At 54.0% G+C, this 18354-nt stretch overlaps 1 protein-coding gene and 1 long non-coding RNA gene across 3 annotated transcripts in view; both read left to right on the plus strand.

Moving 5' to 3' along the window:
- LOC132216699 (uncharacterized) overlaps window positions 1–18269 on the plus strand; it is a 207008-nt gene extending 188739 nt beyond the window's left edge. Inside the window, exon 2 of the long non-coding RNA XR_009448780.1 lies at window positions 17171–18269. This is a non-coding gene — a long non-coding RNA (uncharacterized LOC132216699). The remainder of the gene's footprint in view (window positions 1–17170) is intronic.
- Window positions 3627–18269, plus strand: SLC1A5 (solute carrier family 1 member 5). 2 transcript variants are annotated; one of them, XM_059666072.1, is made up of 8 exons: window positions 3627–4788; window positions 6884–6926; window positions 7355–7396; window positions 8539–8699; window positions 11245–11478; window positions 12594–12788; window positions 12917–13048; window positions 14976–18269. In XM_059666072.1, the coding sequence occupies exons 1-8, from the start codon at window positions 4211–4213 to the stop codon at window positions 15202–15204; spliced, it is 1614 nt and encodes a 537-aa protein (XP_059522055.1). In that variant the 5' UTR covers window positions 3627–4210; the 3' UTR covers window positions 15205–18269. The 2 variants fall into 2 exon arrangements, with proteins under 2 accessions (XP_059522055.1, XP_059522056.1); XM_059666073.1 differs by lacking the exon at window positions 3627–4788 and adding an exon at window positions 6015–6306.
- Window positions 18270–18354: the final 85 nt, after the last annotated feature.

The following is an 18354-nucleotide window of genomic DNA, read 5'->3' on the forward strand; positions in this document are numbered from 1 at the left end:
CGGCCCCTACCCCTGGCCGGACCCACCCCCGATCAGCCCCAATCCGGGCAGGCTAGCCAGACCCCCACACGGTGCACGAATTCGTGCACCGGGCCTCTAGTATTTGTAGAATGACCAGAGTGCCCGGGAATGGTCCCCTCGTGTTTGGTACAGAGGGTCACTGGGCTCGTGATCAAATCCACACTCGCGTTGACTGGAGGGCAAAGGAGGAAACTGCTGCTCAGCTGGTAAGTGGGGAAGTCAGAATTCACACCCACGTCTCTTTAGCACCCAAACTTAGCGTCTTGCAAAGAACCGGGCTCGTCCCGAGTTTAATGTGAGTTTGTGGAGTGAATGTGATGTCCGAGAAGAGGGTGGGATGGGGGACAGGGACTTTCTGAAGTGGGTGGTGTTGAGGCTGGGAGCATTTGGGAGGGGAGGGTGTCTGAGCGACACAGGAAGGTCCTTCAGAGACTGGGCCACTTCTCAGCTCGGCCCGGCCCCAGGGCCTCAGATCCTGCAGATGTCACCACAAGTCCTCCGAGCACCTTCCCAAGCAGCTCCAAGTCTGGGGACCAGCAGGGATCGCTCACCACCAGAACCCAGCAGCGTAGGGAGCTGGTCCGCCAGTCCTGAGCTGGACCCCGCCCTAACCATGTTCCTCAATAATAATGACCATAACCACAACGATAATAGTAGTACTAGCCCTTTATTAAGGGCTAAATGCTTTGTACCCTATCCCCTGTCTAAATGCTTTGAACATTTGATCTCCTTTGAGCCTCGCAGCACCCGAGGAGGTATGCTCTATTACTATTCTTCCCATTGCACAGATGTGGAGACTGAGGCTCACAGAGGTTGTGGCTTGACTGAGGCGCCATAGCTGCTACAGGAGGAAGCTTTGAGGTGATAGCTATCTGTAGTCTTTGAGCGGGTGTGAAAGAGAGATGGAAACATCAGTGATGAGAGAGAATCATTGATTGGCTGCCTCCTGTACGCCCCCTACTGGGGATTGAGCCCACAAGCTGGGCATGTGCCTTTGACTGGAATCAAACCCGGGACCCTTCAGTCCACAGGCTGACACTCTGTCCACTGAGCCAAACCAGCTACGGTTGGAGTTCACCTTTTGAACAATAAGATGTATAAGTCACGGGGAGGGGGGGGGCATCAGGATTTTAGAGATGCTTAGGTGGGGCAGGGCCAAAAAAAAAGGTTGGGAACCACTGGGTTAGGGCCTTGGGAGACAGGCATGCAACTCCCAGCCTCCCCAAGAGTGGCCTCAAGGCCAGTGACTTCTTAACCATCTGGAGAATGGGTATAAGTGGGACCAACCTCACCAAGCAGTTATGAAGATTCCAGGGAAATCAGGCATATGCATTTGTCGAAAACCAGTGAATGTCACTGAAGATGTGTGCATTTTGTTGTATGTAAATTTTTTAAAAACATATTTTATTGATTTTTTATGGGAGGAAGGGAGAGGGATAGTTAGAAACATCGATGAGAGAGAAACATCGATCAGCTGCCTCCTGCACACCTCCTACTGGGGATGTGCCAGCAACCAAGGTATGTGCCCTTGACTGGAATCGAACCTGGAACCCTTGAGTCCGCAGGCTGACGCTCTATCCACTGAGCCAAACCGGTTAGGGCTGTTGTATGTAAATTTTACCTAAAAAGAAGAAAAGGGCTGCGAACAAACATTAAAATCTGATTAGTAAATGCACATTGAAGTGTTTAGAGGGAAAGTGCACTGATATCCACAACGTACTTTGTCATTGTTCAAATAAAGGGAGGTGAGCCCTGGCCGGTTTTCTCAGTGGTTAGAGCTTGGCCCACACACACCGAACGGTCATGGGTTCGATTCCCGGTCAAGGGCAGGAACCTGGGTTGCAGTTTCAATCCTGTTCAGGAGGCAACCAATGATGTCTTTATCTCTCTCTCTGTTTCTCTCTCTCTCCCTCCCTCCCTCCCTCCCTCCCTCTTTTACACTCTCTCCAAAATCAATAGGAAAAAATATCCTTGGGGAGCAGAAAAAAAAAAAAAAGAAAAAATATTATCAGGGGAGGATTAACAAAAACATTAACAACAACAACAAAGGTGAATGGATGGATGGTTAGAGAGGTAAATAAATGGATAAAAGTATGGTAGATAATTTTAGGTGCTGGGTATGTAGATTAGCTATAAAATATTATTTTATTTTTTAAACAGATTTTTTTTTATTCCTCACCCGAGAATATTTTTCCACTGATTTTTAGAGAGAGTGGAAGAGAGAGGAAAAGACAGAGAGAAATATCCATGTGAGAGAAACACATCGATTGGTTGCCTCCTGCAGGAACCCTGACAAGGGCCCCAGGCGGGGAGGAGCCTGCAACCGAGGTACATGCCCTTGACCAATACAACCTGGGACCCTTTGTTTCGCAGGCTGACGCTCCATCCATTGAACCAAACCAGCTAGGACTATTCTTTTTTTTAAATCCTTGCCTATGTTTTTATTTATTGTTATTATTATTTTGCCTATGTTTTTATTGATTTGAGAGACAGGAAGTGAGAGAGAGAGAAACATTGATCTGTTCCCTCTGTAGGTGACCAGACGGGGTGGGGGGAGTGGAGGGGTGGGGGGATGGAGGGGATTGAACTCGCCACCTTTTGGTGTTCCAGACGATGATCCAACCGAGTCACACTGGCCAGGGCTGAGAATTTTCATAATAAAATATGGGAGGAGCCCTGGCCGGTTTGGCTCAGTGGATAGAGCGTCGGCCTGCATACTGAAGGGTCCCAGGTTCGATTCCAGTCAAGGGCATGTACCTTGGTTGTGGGCACATCCCCAGTAGGGGGTGTGCAGGAGGCAGCTGATCTATGTTTCTAACTCTCTATCCCTCTCCCTTCCTCTCTGTAAAAAATCAATAAAATATATATTTTTTAAAATAAATAAAATATGGGAGGAAATATATGGTGAAAGCATTCGCACAGTCATTATTTGAATTATAATTTTTAATGATGAATTGCAAATTGTGTACCTATGGGGAAGTGGATTACAATCCTGATATATAATAACTGCCAGTAATTGATGTGTGGGGCTCTGAACTGGAAACATTTATTTTATTAATTAAAAAATCATTAATTTCTTTTTTTTGAGAGAGAGAGAGAGAGATTTGTTGTTCCACTTATTTATGTATTCATTGGGTGCTTCTTGTATGTGCCCTGACCCGGGATGGAACCTGCAACCTTGGGATGTCTGGACAACAGGACGCTCTAACCAACTGAGCTACCAGATCAGGGAGGAAAAACTATTCATATGATTAAATAAATCTCTCCATCTCATCACACCACTCGTGTGAGGGATCTGCATTTTACATGGGAGGGACTGAAGTCAGAGAGCTGATTAAAAGACCGACTTTAGGGCGAAGGAGGAGTTTCAGGTGAAGTTGATTTGCGAAGGAGTCACGGCGGGGGGAGGGGGGGATCACCCGCAGTTTCTGGAGACCCCCCACGCCCCTCCCTTTTCGGGCGCCGCCCCCGTCAGGCGTCAGGCCCCGCCCCTGGATACGGTCCTCGGTTTAGCTCCCGTAGGGGCCTCTCCCTGGGCGCGCCGCGGCCAATCGGAGCCCGTGCGTCATCCCCCACCGCGCCGACCTCGCCCTCGCCTTCAGTTAATCGTAGTAGCTTCCGCCGAGCGAGCTGAGAGCCACGCGGCGCGCGGGCTGAGCTGCACTGGGCTGGCAGCGGTTCTCTCCCGGGGTCCCGGACCGCCGCCTTCCGCGCCCAGGGGCCCGGACCCAAGAACCTGGTTCTCCTCTCCCTGGAGCTCCGTTTACCGCCCCCAGACCCAGGCTCCCGAGGCCTCCGCTTGCAGGACCAGGTACTCCAGGTCCCCGCCTCCCGGATCCAGGCGTCCGGGATCTGCGCCACCGGGACCTGCCCCACGCGTCCTCCTTCCCGAGCCGAGGAGCCCAGTCCTGCAGGAACTCCCTGACCCCCACTCCCACAGCCAAAAAACCCAGCTCTCGGGCTCCGGACACAGTTGCAGAGCAGGGGAGCCCCAGCGCCGGCCTCACGACCTCAGACACTCCCATCTGCGAAGAACCAGGAACTTGGGCGCCGTGAACACGCGCCAGGGACCCTGCGCTCCAGCCCCCAGCTGCTACCCAGCTCCGATCTAAGGGACGTCGGCGTCGTCCGAGGCAGAAGCCCCGAGCCCGCCCGCTTCCAGGCTCTCAGAAACCCCGGGGTGTTCACGATGGTGGCCGATCTGCCGACGGGAGACTCCACGTGGCCGGCCGCGAAGCCCCCCGCGAACGGGGTCCCGGCGTCGGTGCCCAAAGAGGACCCCGGCGCGGCGGGAGGCGGCGGCTGTTCCCGGGACCGGGTGCGCCGCTGCCTCCGCGCCAACCTGCTGGTGCTGCTGACCGTGGTGTCCGTGGTGGCGGGCGTGGCGTTGGGGCTGGGGGTGTCCGCGTCCGGCGGCTCGGCGGCGCTGGGCCCCGCGCGTCAGGCGGCCTTCGCCTTCCCCGGGGAGCTGCTGCTTCGCCTGTTGCGGATGATCATCTTGCCGCTGGTGGTGTGCAGCCTGATCGGCGGCGCCGCCAGCCTGGACCCGAGCGCTCTGGGGCGCATGGGCGCCTGGGCGCTGCTCTTTTTCCTCGTCACCACGCTCATAGCGTCCGCGCTCGGCGTGGGCATCGCGCTGGCTCTGCAGCCCGGGGTCGACAGCACAGCCATCGGCACCGCCGCCGGCAACGCCTCTGTCCCGAGCGACGTCTCGAAAGACACGGTCCCCAGCAAGGAGGTGCTGGATTCCTTCTTGGATCTTGTGAGGTCAGAACCGGCCGCCGGGGGAGAGGAGCGGGGAAGAGGGGACTTCAGCCACGTCGGGAGGGAATGGTGTTCGGGATGGCGGGAGTGGGGGCGTGGCCACGAGCGGGGGTGGAGACCTCCAGGGCCTCAGTGAAACTAGGGGGGAGAGGGGGGGGGAGCTCTGGTCTTTCAAGGGGGAGGAGAGATTCCCCGGGAAGGAGGCTTCTAAATGTGGGGGACTGGGGACATAAGGGGGGACCCCACCTGAGGGTGCTTACAGAGAAAAGGGAAAGTAATGCTTGGGGGACATAGCGGGGCTCTCCTCTCAGGGGAGGGGATCCTGAGGATTCCCAAGGGGAGTTTTGGTGGCCAAGGGACCCCGGAGGAGGCTTCCGGATGAAGGTTTGAGTCCAGGGTCTGGATAGATCCCATGATCCCCACCAGGCCCTCTTCCTAGTCTCAGCGCTTCCCATGCCCCCTGCCACCCAGACCCCAGGCTCTTTTCTCAGCCTCCCTTCCCACCCCGCTCAGCTGGGCCCTGGTGGCTGCCCTGACGTACACTGAGTGGCCAGATGATTATGACCACCCCATCAGTACAATGAAGTGAATTAGTTACGCAAATAATAATAATAATAATAAAACCTTGAGAGTATTTGCTCAGGAAGTTTTCAATATTCAGTATTTTCGGAAGTGTCAGTGAAGTGCCGATGGGGTGGCCATAATCATCTGGCCACTCAGGGTCTGTTCCTGGTTAAGTCCTGCCACCTCCACCACTTTCCATTCCATCCCCGCCTCGGGCCAGAAGGGGGCCGGTTACCAAGGGGCAGATTCTTCTCCTTCTGGCCTCTGCTCCCCAAGCCCCTCCCTCCCTTACCCCCAAGAACGGTTCTCCCTCCTTTTAAAGAGGACAGACTGCTGGATCCACAGGGCCTCGCCTTGGGGGCCTGCTGACTCAGTGTCTCCGGGTTGGCGGGGGACTTCCTGGAAGTGGTGGAGGTAGATGATGAGTCATGGAACTGGGTTCCCCCAGCCTCTTGCGGCCTCTGTGCCACCTGAGATGGGAAACTCTCCCAGACGTTGCAGTGGGTGGCACCTCCTGGCTAGGGGAGATTAGCTGGGGCCTGGCCCGCCCTGGCTGGCCAGGGTGAGCACCAGCCCACCTATAACCCCCCCCCCCCAAGGCTGTTGATGCCGAAGGGCCTCCCCATGTGCCAAAACAGCTGTAATTCTGTATCTGTTCTGGCCAGCCACTCCCAGACTCGGCTGAAATATCTCGAGCCACACAGCTGGACACAGACACGCAGACACGCGGCCAGGGCTGTGATGTCGCACACTGACAGCTGGGCTCGCCCCAACTGTCACACACGCACGTCCTATCACGAAAGCGGCCGCGGGAACACGGATGCACATTCATGACGCACACAGCCCTCTTTTGTCTCCCTCTGTCCCCACCTCTTTCCAACGCTCCGAGCCGCTGGCCAGCCCCCGGGGCCAGCCTGCCCTTTTCTCGGAGGAAGTGGCTGATGCAAGATGTCCAGGGTATTAAGTTTTCGTCTTGGGGTGGAGCTGAGGCCAAAGGTGACCCTGCCCCAGCCTGCCTGGGGAAGCCATCATTTCTGACCCGCCACGGAAATCCTTTGGGGCTAGACAGCTGTGGGCAAACTACGGCCTGAGGGCCCGATCCGGCCTGTTTGAAATGAATAAAACTAAAAGAAAATAAAAAGACCGTACCCTTTTATGTAATGATGTTTACTTTGAATTTATATTAGTTCACACAAACACTCCATCCATGCTTTTGTTCCGGCCCTCCGGTCCAGTTTAAGAACCCATTGTGGCCCTCGAGTCAAAAAGTTTGCCCACCCCTGGGCTAGGATGACAGCCTACTGGGGCCCTGGGAGACCAGCTGGAACTCCCACGCCCCATAAATGTGCAGGCCAGGTTCGGCTCTGCCTGACCGAACCTAGCTGAGGCACAGGGGGTGTGGGGGCACACATTTGGGGGCAATGGGCGGGCCTGCAAGGTTCTGCCCACCTCAAGAGGCCAACCCAGCCCTGCAGATACTCCCCCACTTCCCCCCTGTGGTATCTAATAACCGCCCCCATGTCTATCTTTACAGAAATCTCTTCCCTTCCAACCTGGTGTCCGCAACCTTCCGCTCAGTGAGTCCTGGAGGGGGCGGGGGAAATCCCCAGGGGGGAGGGTTGGGCAGGGAGGAAGCCGGCCAGTCGCAGCCCCTTGGTGCTTGTGTGGGTCGAACCGGCCCACATTTTTACAGGCACGATTTCAGGGTTCTGGGGTGACCTCTGAAAGCCACCCACACCCCTCACCCACAAATGAGGATAGGGGCTCCCAGCGCCCGCGGGTTCTAATTCTAGCGGGCAAGTGCCTTTACTTCTCCGAACCTCCGCTCCTGCCTCCAGGAAAGGGGCATGAGCAGTCTTATCGCAGTGGGGCTGCTGGTGGGAGGGGATGAGACGATGTGTGAAGGGACTTCTGGGCAGGCTTTGAGCCTTGTAGGAGCCAGTACGGGGTGGGGGTGGGGGAGCGCCTGGATGACTGACACTGACTCTTCCCAATCCCCCTGCAGTACTCTACCTACTACACAAAGGACAACGGAACCTATGTGAAGGTGAGGGCAGGAGAGGGGTGGGGGTCCCTAGCCTCTGTTTGCCCCCTGGCCGTCTAGCATTTGGTGTGTAATTTGGTTTTAAACTCTGGGCAGCCTTTCTCCAATGTCAGTCCCTCTGCCTTTCTGGAGTCTCCATGTTGGCCCCTCTTCTCCCCCAGTATCCATTGTGGTCCAGGCTCTTGTCCCCCCCACCCCCACCCCCGTCCCCACCTTCCTGGCCTCCTCCCAGATCTGCCCCAGGCCTGGCAGCCGAAGCGGTCTTTTCAAAGTTCAAACCGGTCCCTGCCTCCCCCCTGCTCAAAGCCCCGTCACAGGGGGTGGGGGTCACACTCCCGGGTGCCCTCAGAAGAAAGCCCGGGCTCCTGGCCACAGATCATAGGACACTTTGAGGTCAGACCCCTGCCCCGTCCCCCTCCCAGTCTCATCTCGTGATTCTGCCCGACTCATTCCACTCCAGACACAGTGGGTTTCTCTGCTTTTTGAACGCCCAGGTTGCTCTCATTTCTACGCTGTTGCAAATTATTTCCTCTCTCTAGAACAGCAGTTCTCAACCTGTGGGTCGCGACCCCTTTCACAGATATAATGACATATTGTTTTTGTGATTAATCACTATGTTTTAATTATGTTCAATTTGTAACAATGAAAAGACATCCTGCATATCAGATATTTACATGACGATTCATCACAGTAGCAACATTACAGTTATGAAGTAGCAACGAAAATAATTTTATGGTTGGGGGTCACCACAACATGAGGAACTGTATGAAAGGGTCGCAGCATTAGGAAGGTTGAGAACCACTGCTCTAGAACTTTCTGCCACCCCTTCTTTACCTGGTTCACCCTTGCTGTCCTCCAGGTCTCAGCCCCTTCCTCCAGGAAGCTCTCCCTGATTACCCACACCCCTGAGCTGGCAAAAACCCCTACCCCCTCAGTGCCCACATTCCCCAGGGTCCTCCAGTTTCAACCCTGCCCACTCTGGGTGATTCATGGTCGTAGGTGTATCTCCCCTGGACCTGGACTCTGAGCCTTGGTAGGAAGGGACCTGAGTTGATGGGTCCCAGTACTGCCCAGGACAGGCCCTCAGTGAGTTTGCAAGTTGACTGAGCATCCCCCTCCCGTCTCCATCTGTTCCTTGCCCAAAGGCGGAGGGTGAGGTGGAGGGTATGAACATCCTGGGCCTGGTGGTGTTTGCCATCGCGTTTGGCGTGTGCCTGCGGAAGCTGGGGCCCGACGGGGAGCTGCTCATCCGCTTCTTCAACTCCTTCAACGACGCCACCATGGTGCTGGTCTCCTGGATCATGTGGTAGGTGGTGGAGAGGGGGCTTGGGGTGTGGGATGGGGCGACCTGTGCACTTCTGAGAGCCAGAAGGCCTGGATTCAAAGCCAGCATTGACCATCCCAGGGCTGTGTGACATTGGGCAAGTGACTTACCCTCTCTGGGCCTCAGTTTCCTCATTATAAAATAAGGACAGTGCTGTATTCCATGAAAGCTTACTTAGACTGATACTAGCACCTTGATCTTACTGGAAGATGACAAAAACACAGCCAAGCTATAGCCACAGCCTGGCGAACACATCTCAGTTTTAGATTTAAAGGTAATCAAATATCTGCTTTTGGATCAATGATCTAAAATTGCACCCACTGCCCTAGCCAGTTTGGCCTTCTTGGATAGAATGTCGTCCTGCAGACTGAAGGGTCTCTGGTTCCATTGTAGTCAAGGGCACATATCTGAGTTGCAGGCTCCTCCCCGGCCCTGTAACTACAACTCTTACATTATGGGTTTTGTTAAATGCCCTTAGTTAATGAGAAAAACAAAACATTTTCACAGGCCTCTGGCTTCCCTACTTGTCCCCTCCCCAGCCTCACACTGATTCTCAGGCCCCGCCCTGGATCTAAAGGTCAGAAATTGGGAGGGGGGCCAGGGTTGCTGAATTTTAAAAAAATATATTTTTATTGATTTCAGAGAGGGAGGGAGAGGGAGAGAGTTAGAAACATCAATGATGAGAGAGAATCATTGATCGGCTGCCTCCTGCACACCCCAGACTGGGGATCAAGCCCGCAACCCAGGCCTGTGCCCTGACCAGGAATCGAACCATGACCTCATAGTTCATAGTTTGATGCTCAACCACTGAGATACACGAGCCAGAAAAGTTGCTGCTTTTTTAAAACATATTTTATTGATTTTTTACAGAGAGGAGTGGAGAGGGATACAGAGTTAGAAACATCGATGAGAGAAACATCGATCAGCTGCCTCCCGCACACTCCCTACTGGGGATGTGCCCGCAACCAAGGTACATGGCCTTGACCAGAATTGAACCTGGGACCCTTCAGTCCGCAGGCCAACACTCTATCCACTGAGCCAAACTGGTTCGGGCTGCTGCTGCTTTTTTTTTTTTTTTTTTAAATATATATGTTTTTATTGATTTCAGAGAGGAACGAAGAGGGAGAGAGAGACAGAAACATAAATGAGAGAGAATCATTGACTGGCTGCTTCCTGCATGTCCCCTACTAGGGATTGAGCTCACAACCCGGGCATGTGCCCCTGTCCGGAATTGAACCTGGGACCCTTCAGTATGTAGGCTGACACTCTATCCACTGAGCCAAACTGGCCAGGGCAAGCTGCTGCGTTTTTAACAAGCCCTATGCCCCCGCCCACCTGATTCCAGTGCAGCCAGCATCTAAGAAGCTGCTGTGTGGCAATCACTTTGCTGGAGAGGCGGTGATGTGTTGTGGGTCATAGCTGGATGGCCTGGGTTCCTAGCTGTGCCCGACAACCAGTTACTTCTCCCCCTGTACCTCAGTTTCCCTTCCTGGCAAATGGGGCTGAGCGGACCAGGCACAAAAAAGTTAATACACCCACACAAAGTTAATACGTGTAAAGTGCCTGGGACAGTGCCTGGCCTATAGCAGGCTGGCAGAAAACCATGTTAGCTAATATGTATCCAGTACTTGACTTGTATAATTTCTTGGCACCGCTCACTGGCCAGAACGTGGGCATTTGGCCAAACCCAGGGGCACAGGTTGCTGGGAAATGGTGCCTTTCTTCTCTTACTAAAGAGGAAAAGGGTTTGGGAGACACCTGGTAATAGCGATCAAGCGGTCCGGAGGCAATCCTGGGGGGCCTCCTGGCCGGGAGGCATAAACACCCGGGATCTTCACTCCAGGAGAGGGTGCTGAAGTTTATAGATGAATTATTAAAAAGCACTCAGCTCATTTCCACTGGCATCTCCTTTCGTCCTCTCAGCATTCTTATGAGGTTGGGAGCATTACTGTTCCTGCGTTTCGGGGGCCTATCAAATGTTGTTAATTCAGTGGTAGCTTAAGAGACTCCAGAAAGGAGGTCCCTGGTGGGGAAGGTTCTGTCACACTCAGGGGCCCAGCACATCGTACAGGCTGCATGCCGTGGAGCTGTTGTTAAGACGTGAGCCACGGTCTTTTCCTTTTTCACGATGTGGTGAGAGATCGTGTTGGTGTAAGCCGTACCAGCTGCTGTAACGAAGGAACCCGGGAATCGTAAATGACTCACGCATGGTGCGTGCTTCTCTCTCGGTCATGTGTTAAGTCCAGATCTGGTTGGTGACTCTACTCCAAGTGGCGAGGGAAGCACCCAGGCTCCTTTGATCTCCTGGCCACACCATCTCCCAGGGGAGAGGGCACGAGGAGGGCAGGGAAGGTGCCAGGTTTACACACACACACACACACACACACACACACACACACACACACACACACTGCTCCGGGTGCCTCCTGACTCCGAGGGGGCCGGTGGCCAGGCTGGGTGTGGGGCCCAGTGCCTGGCCCTGAGTGGGCACGTGCTCAGAGGCTGCCCTCTGCCTCCTGGGTGTTAGGTATGCCCCCGTGGGCATCTTGTTCCTGGTGGCCAGCAAGATCGCGGAGGGGGACGACGTGGGGAAGCTCTTCGCCAAACTCGGCAAATACATCCTGTGCTGCCTGCTGGGCCACGCCATCCACGGGCTCCTGGTGCTGCCCCTCATCTACTTCCTCTTCACTCGGAAGAACCCCTACCGCTTCCTGTGGGGCATCGTGACACCGCTGGCCACCGCCTTCGGGACGGCCTCCAGGTGTGACCTCGGGGCAGTCTAGAGCCAAGGGACCTGGAGCAGGCATCCCATGTCATGTCTGAAGGCCCCTGTGTTTGGGGACGTTGGGTCTGGGCACAGGGGCTGGACTTTCCCAAGTTTCTCCTAAGGTCCCGGATCCCAGCCCCCTTAAAATTAGGGAACTGCTGCCTTAGAGATCTCTTCCTCCCTGAGAACCCTTCCTTCCCGCCAAAGCCTGGCCTGGGGGTGGCGGGGGATGACGACAGGGGCGGGGCGGGGGGGGGGGGGGGATGACACGGGACTAGTGCTCCACTCCGGATCCAACCTCTGGGAGCTCTTTCCACCTTCTCAGCTGAGCCTGCCCCTCAGGAGGGGACCATCCCCGCGGTGGCAACCCCCAGGAGAGTTAGTAATTCTCAGCTGAGGTCCATTCTTGGTGGAGAGAGCAGGTGGGAGCCAGTGAGCTCTGAAACATTATAGAATCTAGGTATGAATTTTTGTGTGTATTTTGAGTAGCGGCGTGCTCAGGACGCCCGCATGTTTCTTTGTTACTAATGTTGTGGCCCCCACCCCATAACAAAGAAACAGAATTTCCTGAGAATGAGGCCCGAGAAATCAGGATTTTAAAAAGATTCCCAGGTGATTCTCATGTGCAGCCAAGGCTGAGAACCACTGGTCTAGGGGATCCCTAGTACCCACTGGCCCTGGGAAGCCAAGGACACCGATTGCTGGGAAGCCTGTGGGTGGAGGCAGGGAGGTGGTGGAGGCAGTGGGTGGGCGTGCCCAGGCTGGTGGGCGTGTCAGGGGGCGGGGCGGTGTGGGCGTACCCAGGCTGATGGGCGGGGCGTGGGCCGGGAGGTGGAGCGGTGTGGGCGGGGCGTGGGCCGGGAGGCGGGGCGGTATGGGCGGGGCGTGGGCCGGGAGGCGGGGCGGTGTGGGCGGGGCCAGGCTGGTGGGCGGGGCGTGGGCCGGGAGGCGGGGTGGTGTGTGCGGGTCCAGGCTGGTGGGCAGGGCGTGGGCCGGGGGGCGGGGTGGTGTGGGCAGGGCCAGGCTGGTGGGCGGGGCGTGGGCCGGGGGGCGGGGCTTGGTGGGTGGGCGGGGCCAGTCCTGGGTGCCTGATCTGTGGTCTTCCGCAGCTCCGCCACTTTACCGCTGATGATGAAGTGCGTGGAGGAGAAGAACGGCGTCTCTAAGCATATCTGCCGCTTCATCCTGCCCATCGGCGCCACCGTCAACATGGACGGAGCCGCGCTCTTCCAGTGTGTGGCCGCGGTGTTCATCGCCCAGAACAAGCAGCTCCCCTTGGACTTCGTGAAGATCATCACCATCTTGTGAGTGTGGCTGGGCCCGCTGACCCCTCCCCTGAGAGTGGACACGGGCTGGCGGAGCAGGGCTCCTGCGGTAGCTTCTCCCACTGGGAGGCCCCTCCCTGACCTCCCCTCTCCCCCCTTCCCCTCAGGGTCACCGCCACAGCGTCCAGCGTGGGCGCCGCGGGCATCCCCGCTGGAGGCGTCCTCACCCTGGCCATCATCCTTGAGGCGGTCGGTCTGCCTGTTGACATCTCCTTGATCCTGGCTGTGGACTGGCTAGTGTGAGTGTGGGTTTGGGGCTCGGGGGGCGGGAGGGGGCTCAGGGGTCCTCCCGGGGAAGCGGATGAGGACGAGGGTCATGGAGAGCCTCTGGACAGAAGAGGAGAGGAAGGCAGGGGTCTTGGGGCTTGTGAGAAGAACCCCAGAAAGGTAGTGTGTGTAATAGAGTGGACCCTTAGGCCAGGCTGCTTGTGTTCAAATCCCAGCGCCACCACTGCCAGCTAGTATGACCTTGGGCTAGTATTTACTCTCTCTCAGTTTCTCCATCTGTAAAATGGGGAGCGTAGCCCCTCCTTGAGAGTAGATGACTTAAACGCAACTTGCTTACGAGAGCCCCTATAAGTTCTAAATGCTGCAGACATAATTGGCAGCTGTCTGTATTGAGCTACTAAGAGCATACAAGATTGGAAACAGTTTGGCTTCAAGTTAGGTAGAGAATTACCGTATGTCTTAGCAGTATCACTCCTAGGTTTATACCCAAGAGACTGGAGAACATGTCCACACACACTTGTACACAGATGTTCACAGTATGTTATTCTATTCATCACTATTCGTAAAAGCGAACAGGTAGAAACAACCCAAATGTCCACCAGCTGGTGAGTAGAGAGACAAAATGTCACCTATCCATCCGATGGACTACAGAATGGAGCACTGATACATCCATGTTACCTCGTGGGTGGCCCTGAGGACATTAGGCTGAGCGAGAGAAGCCACACTCAGAGGACCACATGGCCTGTGACTCCATTTCTATGAAATGCCCAGAATAGGCAAATCTATATAAAGTAGATTAGTGGCTGCCTGGGGCTGGGGGAATAGCTGCTTAATGGGTGTGGGGGGTTATTTTTGGAGTGGTAAAAATACTCCGGAATTAAATAGTGGTGATGGTTGCACAATTCTGAATATACTAAAAACCAGTGGGCTGTATACTTTTTTTTGGTTGATTAAGGTATTACATATGTGTCCTTATCCCCCATTGGCCCCCCCCCTTTAAAAAAAAATATTTTATATTGATTTCAGAGAGGAAGGGAGAGGGAGAGAGAGAGGTAGAAACATCAACGATGAGAGAGAATCATTGATCGGCTGCCTCCTGCGCACCCCCTCCTGGGGATTGAGCCCACAACCTGGGCACGTGCCCTTGACCAGACTCAAATCTGGGACCCTTCAGTCTGCAGGCCGACACTCTATCCACTGAGCCAAACCAGCCAGGGCTGGGCTGTACACTTTTTAATGGGTGATTTTATGATATGTGAATTGTAGCTCCATTTTCTAAAATGTCGCATTCACACAGAAAGCATAAAGATCCTTAGGATTCTGAGGAGGAGAAAGGCCTGAAGGAGAACTCAGTGTTTCGGGGGGAAGAGGAGAGGTGGAGGTGGAGGGTCTTCCGGGGCCCCAAGAGAAGGAGGGGGTGACTTTGAGGTTCCAGAAGGAACAAATCGTGTTTTATTGGAAGGAGGAGCAGCAACAGGGTCTGGAGAGGACAGAGGAGACCTTTGGGGTTCAGAGGCAGAGGGAATATGATGGGACACTTTGGCATTCCAGAGGCGAGGGGGGTGGGGACTTTGAGGCGCTAGGACAGCGGTTCTCAACCTGGGGGTCTGAACGACCCTTTCACAGGGGTCGCCTAAGACCATCCTGCAGATCAGATATTGACATGACGATTCAGAACAGTAGCAACATGACAGTGATGAAGTAGCAACGAAAATAATTTTATGGTTGGGGGTCACAGCATGAAGAACTGCATTTAAAGGGCCAGAAGGTTGAGAACCACTGCTCTAGGAGGCGGGATGCCCGGGGCCCAGGGCCATAGCATAGGGTTCTGTGTAGGACGGTGTGACGGGGACTTAATGATTCCCGGGGGGTTGGGGGGAGAGCTGGGCCTTGGCCCCACCCCTCCCATTCATGTCCCCGTCACTCCTCCCCTTTCAGGGACCGGTCCTGTACGGTCCTCAACGTGGAAGGCGACGCCTTTGGGGCGGGCCTCCTCCAGCATTACGCGGATCGGACGAAGCCCGCGAGCTCGGTGCCCCAGCTGGTCGAGGTGAAGACGTGTGTGGATCCGATGCCCGTCCCCATTGAGGAGGGGAACCCCCTCCTCAAAAGCTACCGGAGACCTGCTGCGGATGCTGACGGCTTCGAGAAGGAATCCGTCATGTAAGCCCAGTCGGGGCCTTCCCTGCCGATGGGGCACTTTGGACATTCAGATCACACGAGATGGATAAAGGGACGCAGCGGGCCCTGGCGACCCTGCCCGTACACTCCGGGGAGCCAGGGGCCCGGCCTCCCTCCCCTGCCCAGATCGGTGAGGCTTTGCTGCTAGGACCTGCGTGTATGTGGGTGTGAATGTCTCCCCAAACCGCCCTGATCGCAACTCCTGCCCCCACCCAAGGTTACGAAACAGCAAATGGAGAAGTGGCGTCCTGGCCCCCCCATCTCAGGGCGTGGCACAGGGCACAGGTCGCCACGTGGAACTGTGGCCTCTTTGATGGGACGATCCCACCTGTGCTGGCTCCTTTGCTGATTATTTTGGTGGGTGTGGGTGTGGGTGTGGGTGTGTGTGGGTGCTGTGACCCCACGGTATGCTCCACCCTGTCCCGGGAACTCTGGGTAGGGGGAGACTGAGGACAAACACTACTGTCACTCCAGAGGACATTTTTTAGCAATGCCATTGCCAAGCCCTGACCAGTTTGTGCAGTGGTTAGAGCGTCTGTCCCATGGACTGAAGGGTCATGGGTTCGATTCCAGTCAAGGGCACATACCTCAGGCGCATTCAGGAGGCAATCAATGGATGTTTCTCTGTCTCTCCCCCTCCCGTCCACTCTCTAAAAATCAATGGAAAATATATCCTTGGGTGAGGATTAACAAAAAGAAAAAAAAGTTGTCAAGTATATCTAATCAGATGTTTTTAAGAATTTGACTAGAAGCACTAGCCACACGGGAATAAAAAACAAACAGGATATGCCCTAACCGGTTTGGCTCAGTGGATAGAGCGTCGGCCTGCGGACTGAAGGGTCCCAGGTTCGATTCCAGTCAAGGGCATGTACCTGGGTTGCGGGCACATCCCAGTGGGGGCTGTGCAGGAGGCAGCTGATCGATGTTTCTCTCTCATCGATGTTTCTAGCTCTCTATCCCTCTCCCTTCCTCTCTGTGAAAAATCAATAAAATATATTAAACCAACCAAACAAACAAAAAAAAACAGGATAAGTTGGACTTCAGGGAAATGTCTGTCCGTCAACACTATGGGCAACTACCAGGAGATGCCATGCACGCCTACCGGGATGGCAACAAAGACACACCACGTCCTGTCAGGCATGTGGCGCAGCTGGACAGAGCCCATGCATTTCTGGTGGCAATGCAGAATGGTCCAGTCACTTTGGAAAGTGGCTAGGCAGTCTTGTCTTTATTTTTAGAGAGGGAGAGAAACATCTATTTGTTGTGCCACTTATTTATGCATTCCTTGGTTGATTCTCTTTTTAAAAAAAATATATTTTTATTGATTTCAGAGAGAAAAGGAGAGGGAGGGAGAGAGAGAAACATCAATGATGAGAATCATTGCTTGGCTGCCTCCTGCACGCCCCTGCGGGGGGTTGAGCCTGCAACCTGGGCATGTGCCCTTGACCGGAATCGAACCTGGGACCCTTCAGTCCGCAGGCTGATGCCCTATCCACTGAGCCAAACCGGCTAGGGCCATTGGTTGATTCTTATTTGTACCCTGACCAGGGGATCAAACCCACAACCCTCTAACCAACTGAGCCACTTGGCCAGGGCGGCTAAGGCAACCTTATCAGAATAAAACACACTTCTCATACAGCTCAGGAGCCCCACTGCTGGGAAGTTACCCAAGAGAAACGAAAGCTTCTGTTCACACAAAAACCAGGGTACAAATGTTTATAGCTGCTGTCTTTATACTTGCCAAAATTCAGAAGGAAGTCTGGTACAATCTTTGGATAAACTGGTACAATGATCATTATGCGATTGAAGGCTGCTTGGCAAAAAAAAAGCAAGTACTGGTACACAGTTGATCCTCGAACAACACGGGTTTGAGTTGCGACGGTCCACTTATACATAGATTTAAAAAATAAATACCTGCATTGTTTTGATCTGTTGGGAGTCTGGATGTAGAGGGCTGACTGTATGCATTGCTCTATGTCATATACTAGATCAACGCATACAGGGAGCTTGAATGTCCATGGATTTCCGTATCCAACGGGGTCCTGGAACCAGTCCTCTGGATACTGAGGGACAACCTAAGTTCTGGGAAAATCAAGTTTGACTTATGGGGGGGTGGGGCCCCTAAGACCCCTGTTATTCAAGGTCAACTGTACTCAACATGGGTGCATCTCACAGGTAATATGTGGAGTGAAAGCCAGAAACAGTACTTACTATATAGTTCTATTTACATGAAGGCCTGGGACAGGATAGAGCAGTGGTTCTCAACCTTCTGGCCCTTTAAATACAGTTCCTCATGTTGTGGTGACCCCCAACCATAAAATTATTTTCGTTGCTACTTCATAACTGTCATGTTGCTACTTCATAACTGTCATGTTGCTACTGTTATGAATCGTCATGTAAATATCTGATCTGCAGGATGGTCTTAGGCGACCCCCGTGAAAGGGTCGTTCGACCACCAAAGGGGTCGCGACCCACAGGTTGAGAACCGCTGGGATAGAGGCACAGCGGTGGTGGTCTTTCGGGTGCTCGGGGACCGGGAGGGGGCGCAAGGGAACCTTCTGTGGTACAGCCGGTGTGACGTGTCTTGATATGGGTGATGCTCACACAGATGGGAACGTTTGGAAAAATCAGTGAACCCGTGCACTTACGTGGTGTGCATGTCTCCTGTGCAGATTATCTTCCGGTTACAAATGTTGTGCATCTCATAGGAAGAAATTCCTTGTCGCTGTGATCACTGACGTAAGAAGGCGGGTGTCCCTTGATATCCGAACGCTCACTGCAAATAGTCCCAATAACGATTTGCTCTTTTAACCCCAAATTTGTTATTTAAATAAAAAACCCCTGCTGTGCAGCTAGTAGCCCACTGTACACCGTGTCTCTAGACACAAGCGGCGGACCCTTCCCCACATGCCAGGCGCCTCTATAAAAATATTTTGCCTAAGTGGCAGCCCTGACCAACTTTTAAATCATTTTTCGGGAGAATTTTCAAGAACACCCGAATTGTGAGTAATATATTTATTTTTATGATATTCATTGCAAATTGATTTTTTTTATTGCTTAAAGTATTACAAAGGGTATTACATATGTGTCCTTTTTTTTCCCCCCGCCCTTGACAAGCAAATTGATTTTTTTTATT

This window comes from Myotis daubentonii, chromosome 15 (genome assembly GCF_963259705.1).
Source record: "Myotis daubentonii chromosome 15, mMyoDau2.1, whole genome shotgun sequence".
Classification (NCBI taxonomy): Eukaryota; Metazoa; Chordata; class Mammalia; order Chiroptera; family Vespertilionidae; genus Myotis; species Myotis daubentonii.

What these genes read in the sequence shown, in the direction of transcription:
- SLC1A5 (XM_059666072.1), top strand. Translation starts at nt 4,211, where the DNA reads ATGGTGGCCGATCTGCCGACGGGAGACTCCACGTGGCCGGCCGCGAAG. An exon ending in TGTCCGCAACCTTCCGCTCA is followed by an intron (nt 6,927 to 7,354) that starts GTGAGTCCTGGA and finishes ATCCCCCTGCAG; the next exon opens with TACTCTACCTACTACACAAA. An exon ending in ACAACGGAACCTATGTGAAG is followed by an intron (nt 7,397 to 8,538) that starts GTGAGGGCAGGA and finishes CCTTGCCCAAAG; the next exon opens with GCGGAGGGTGAGGTGGAGGG.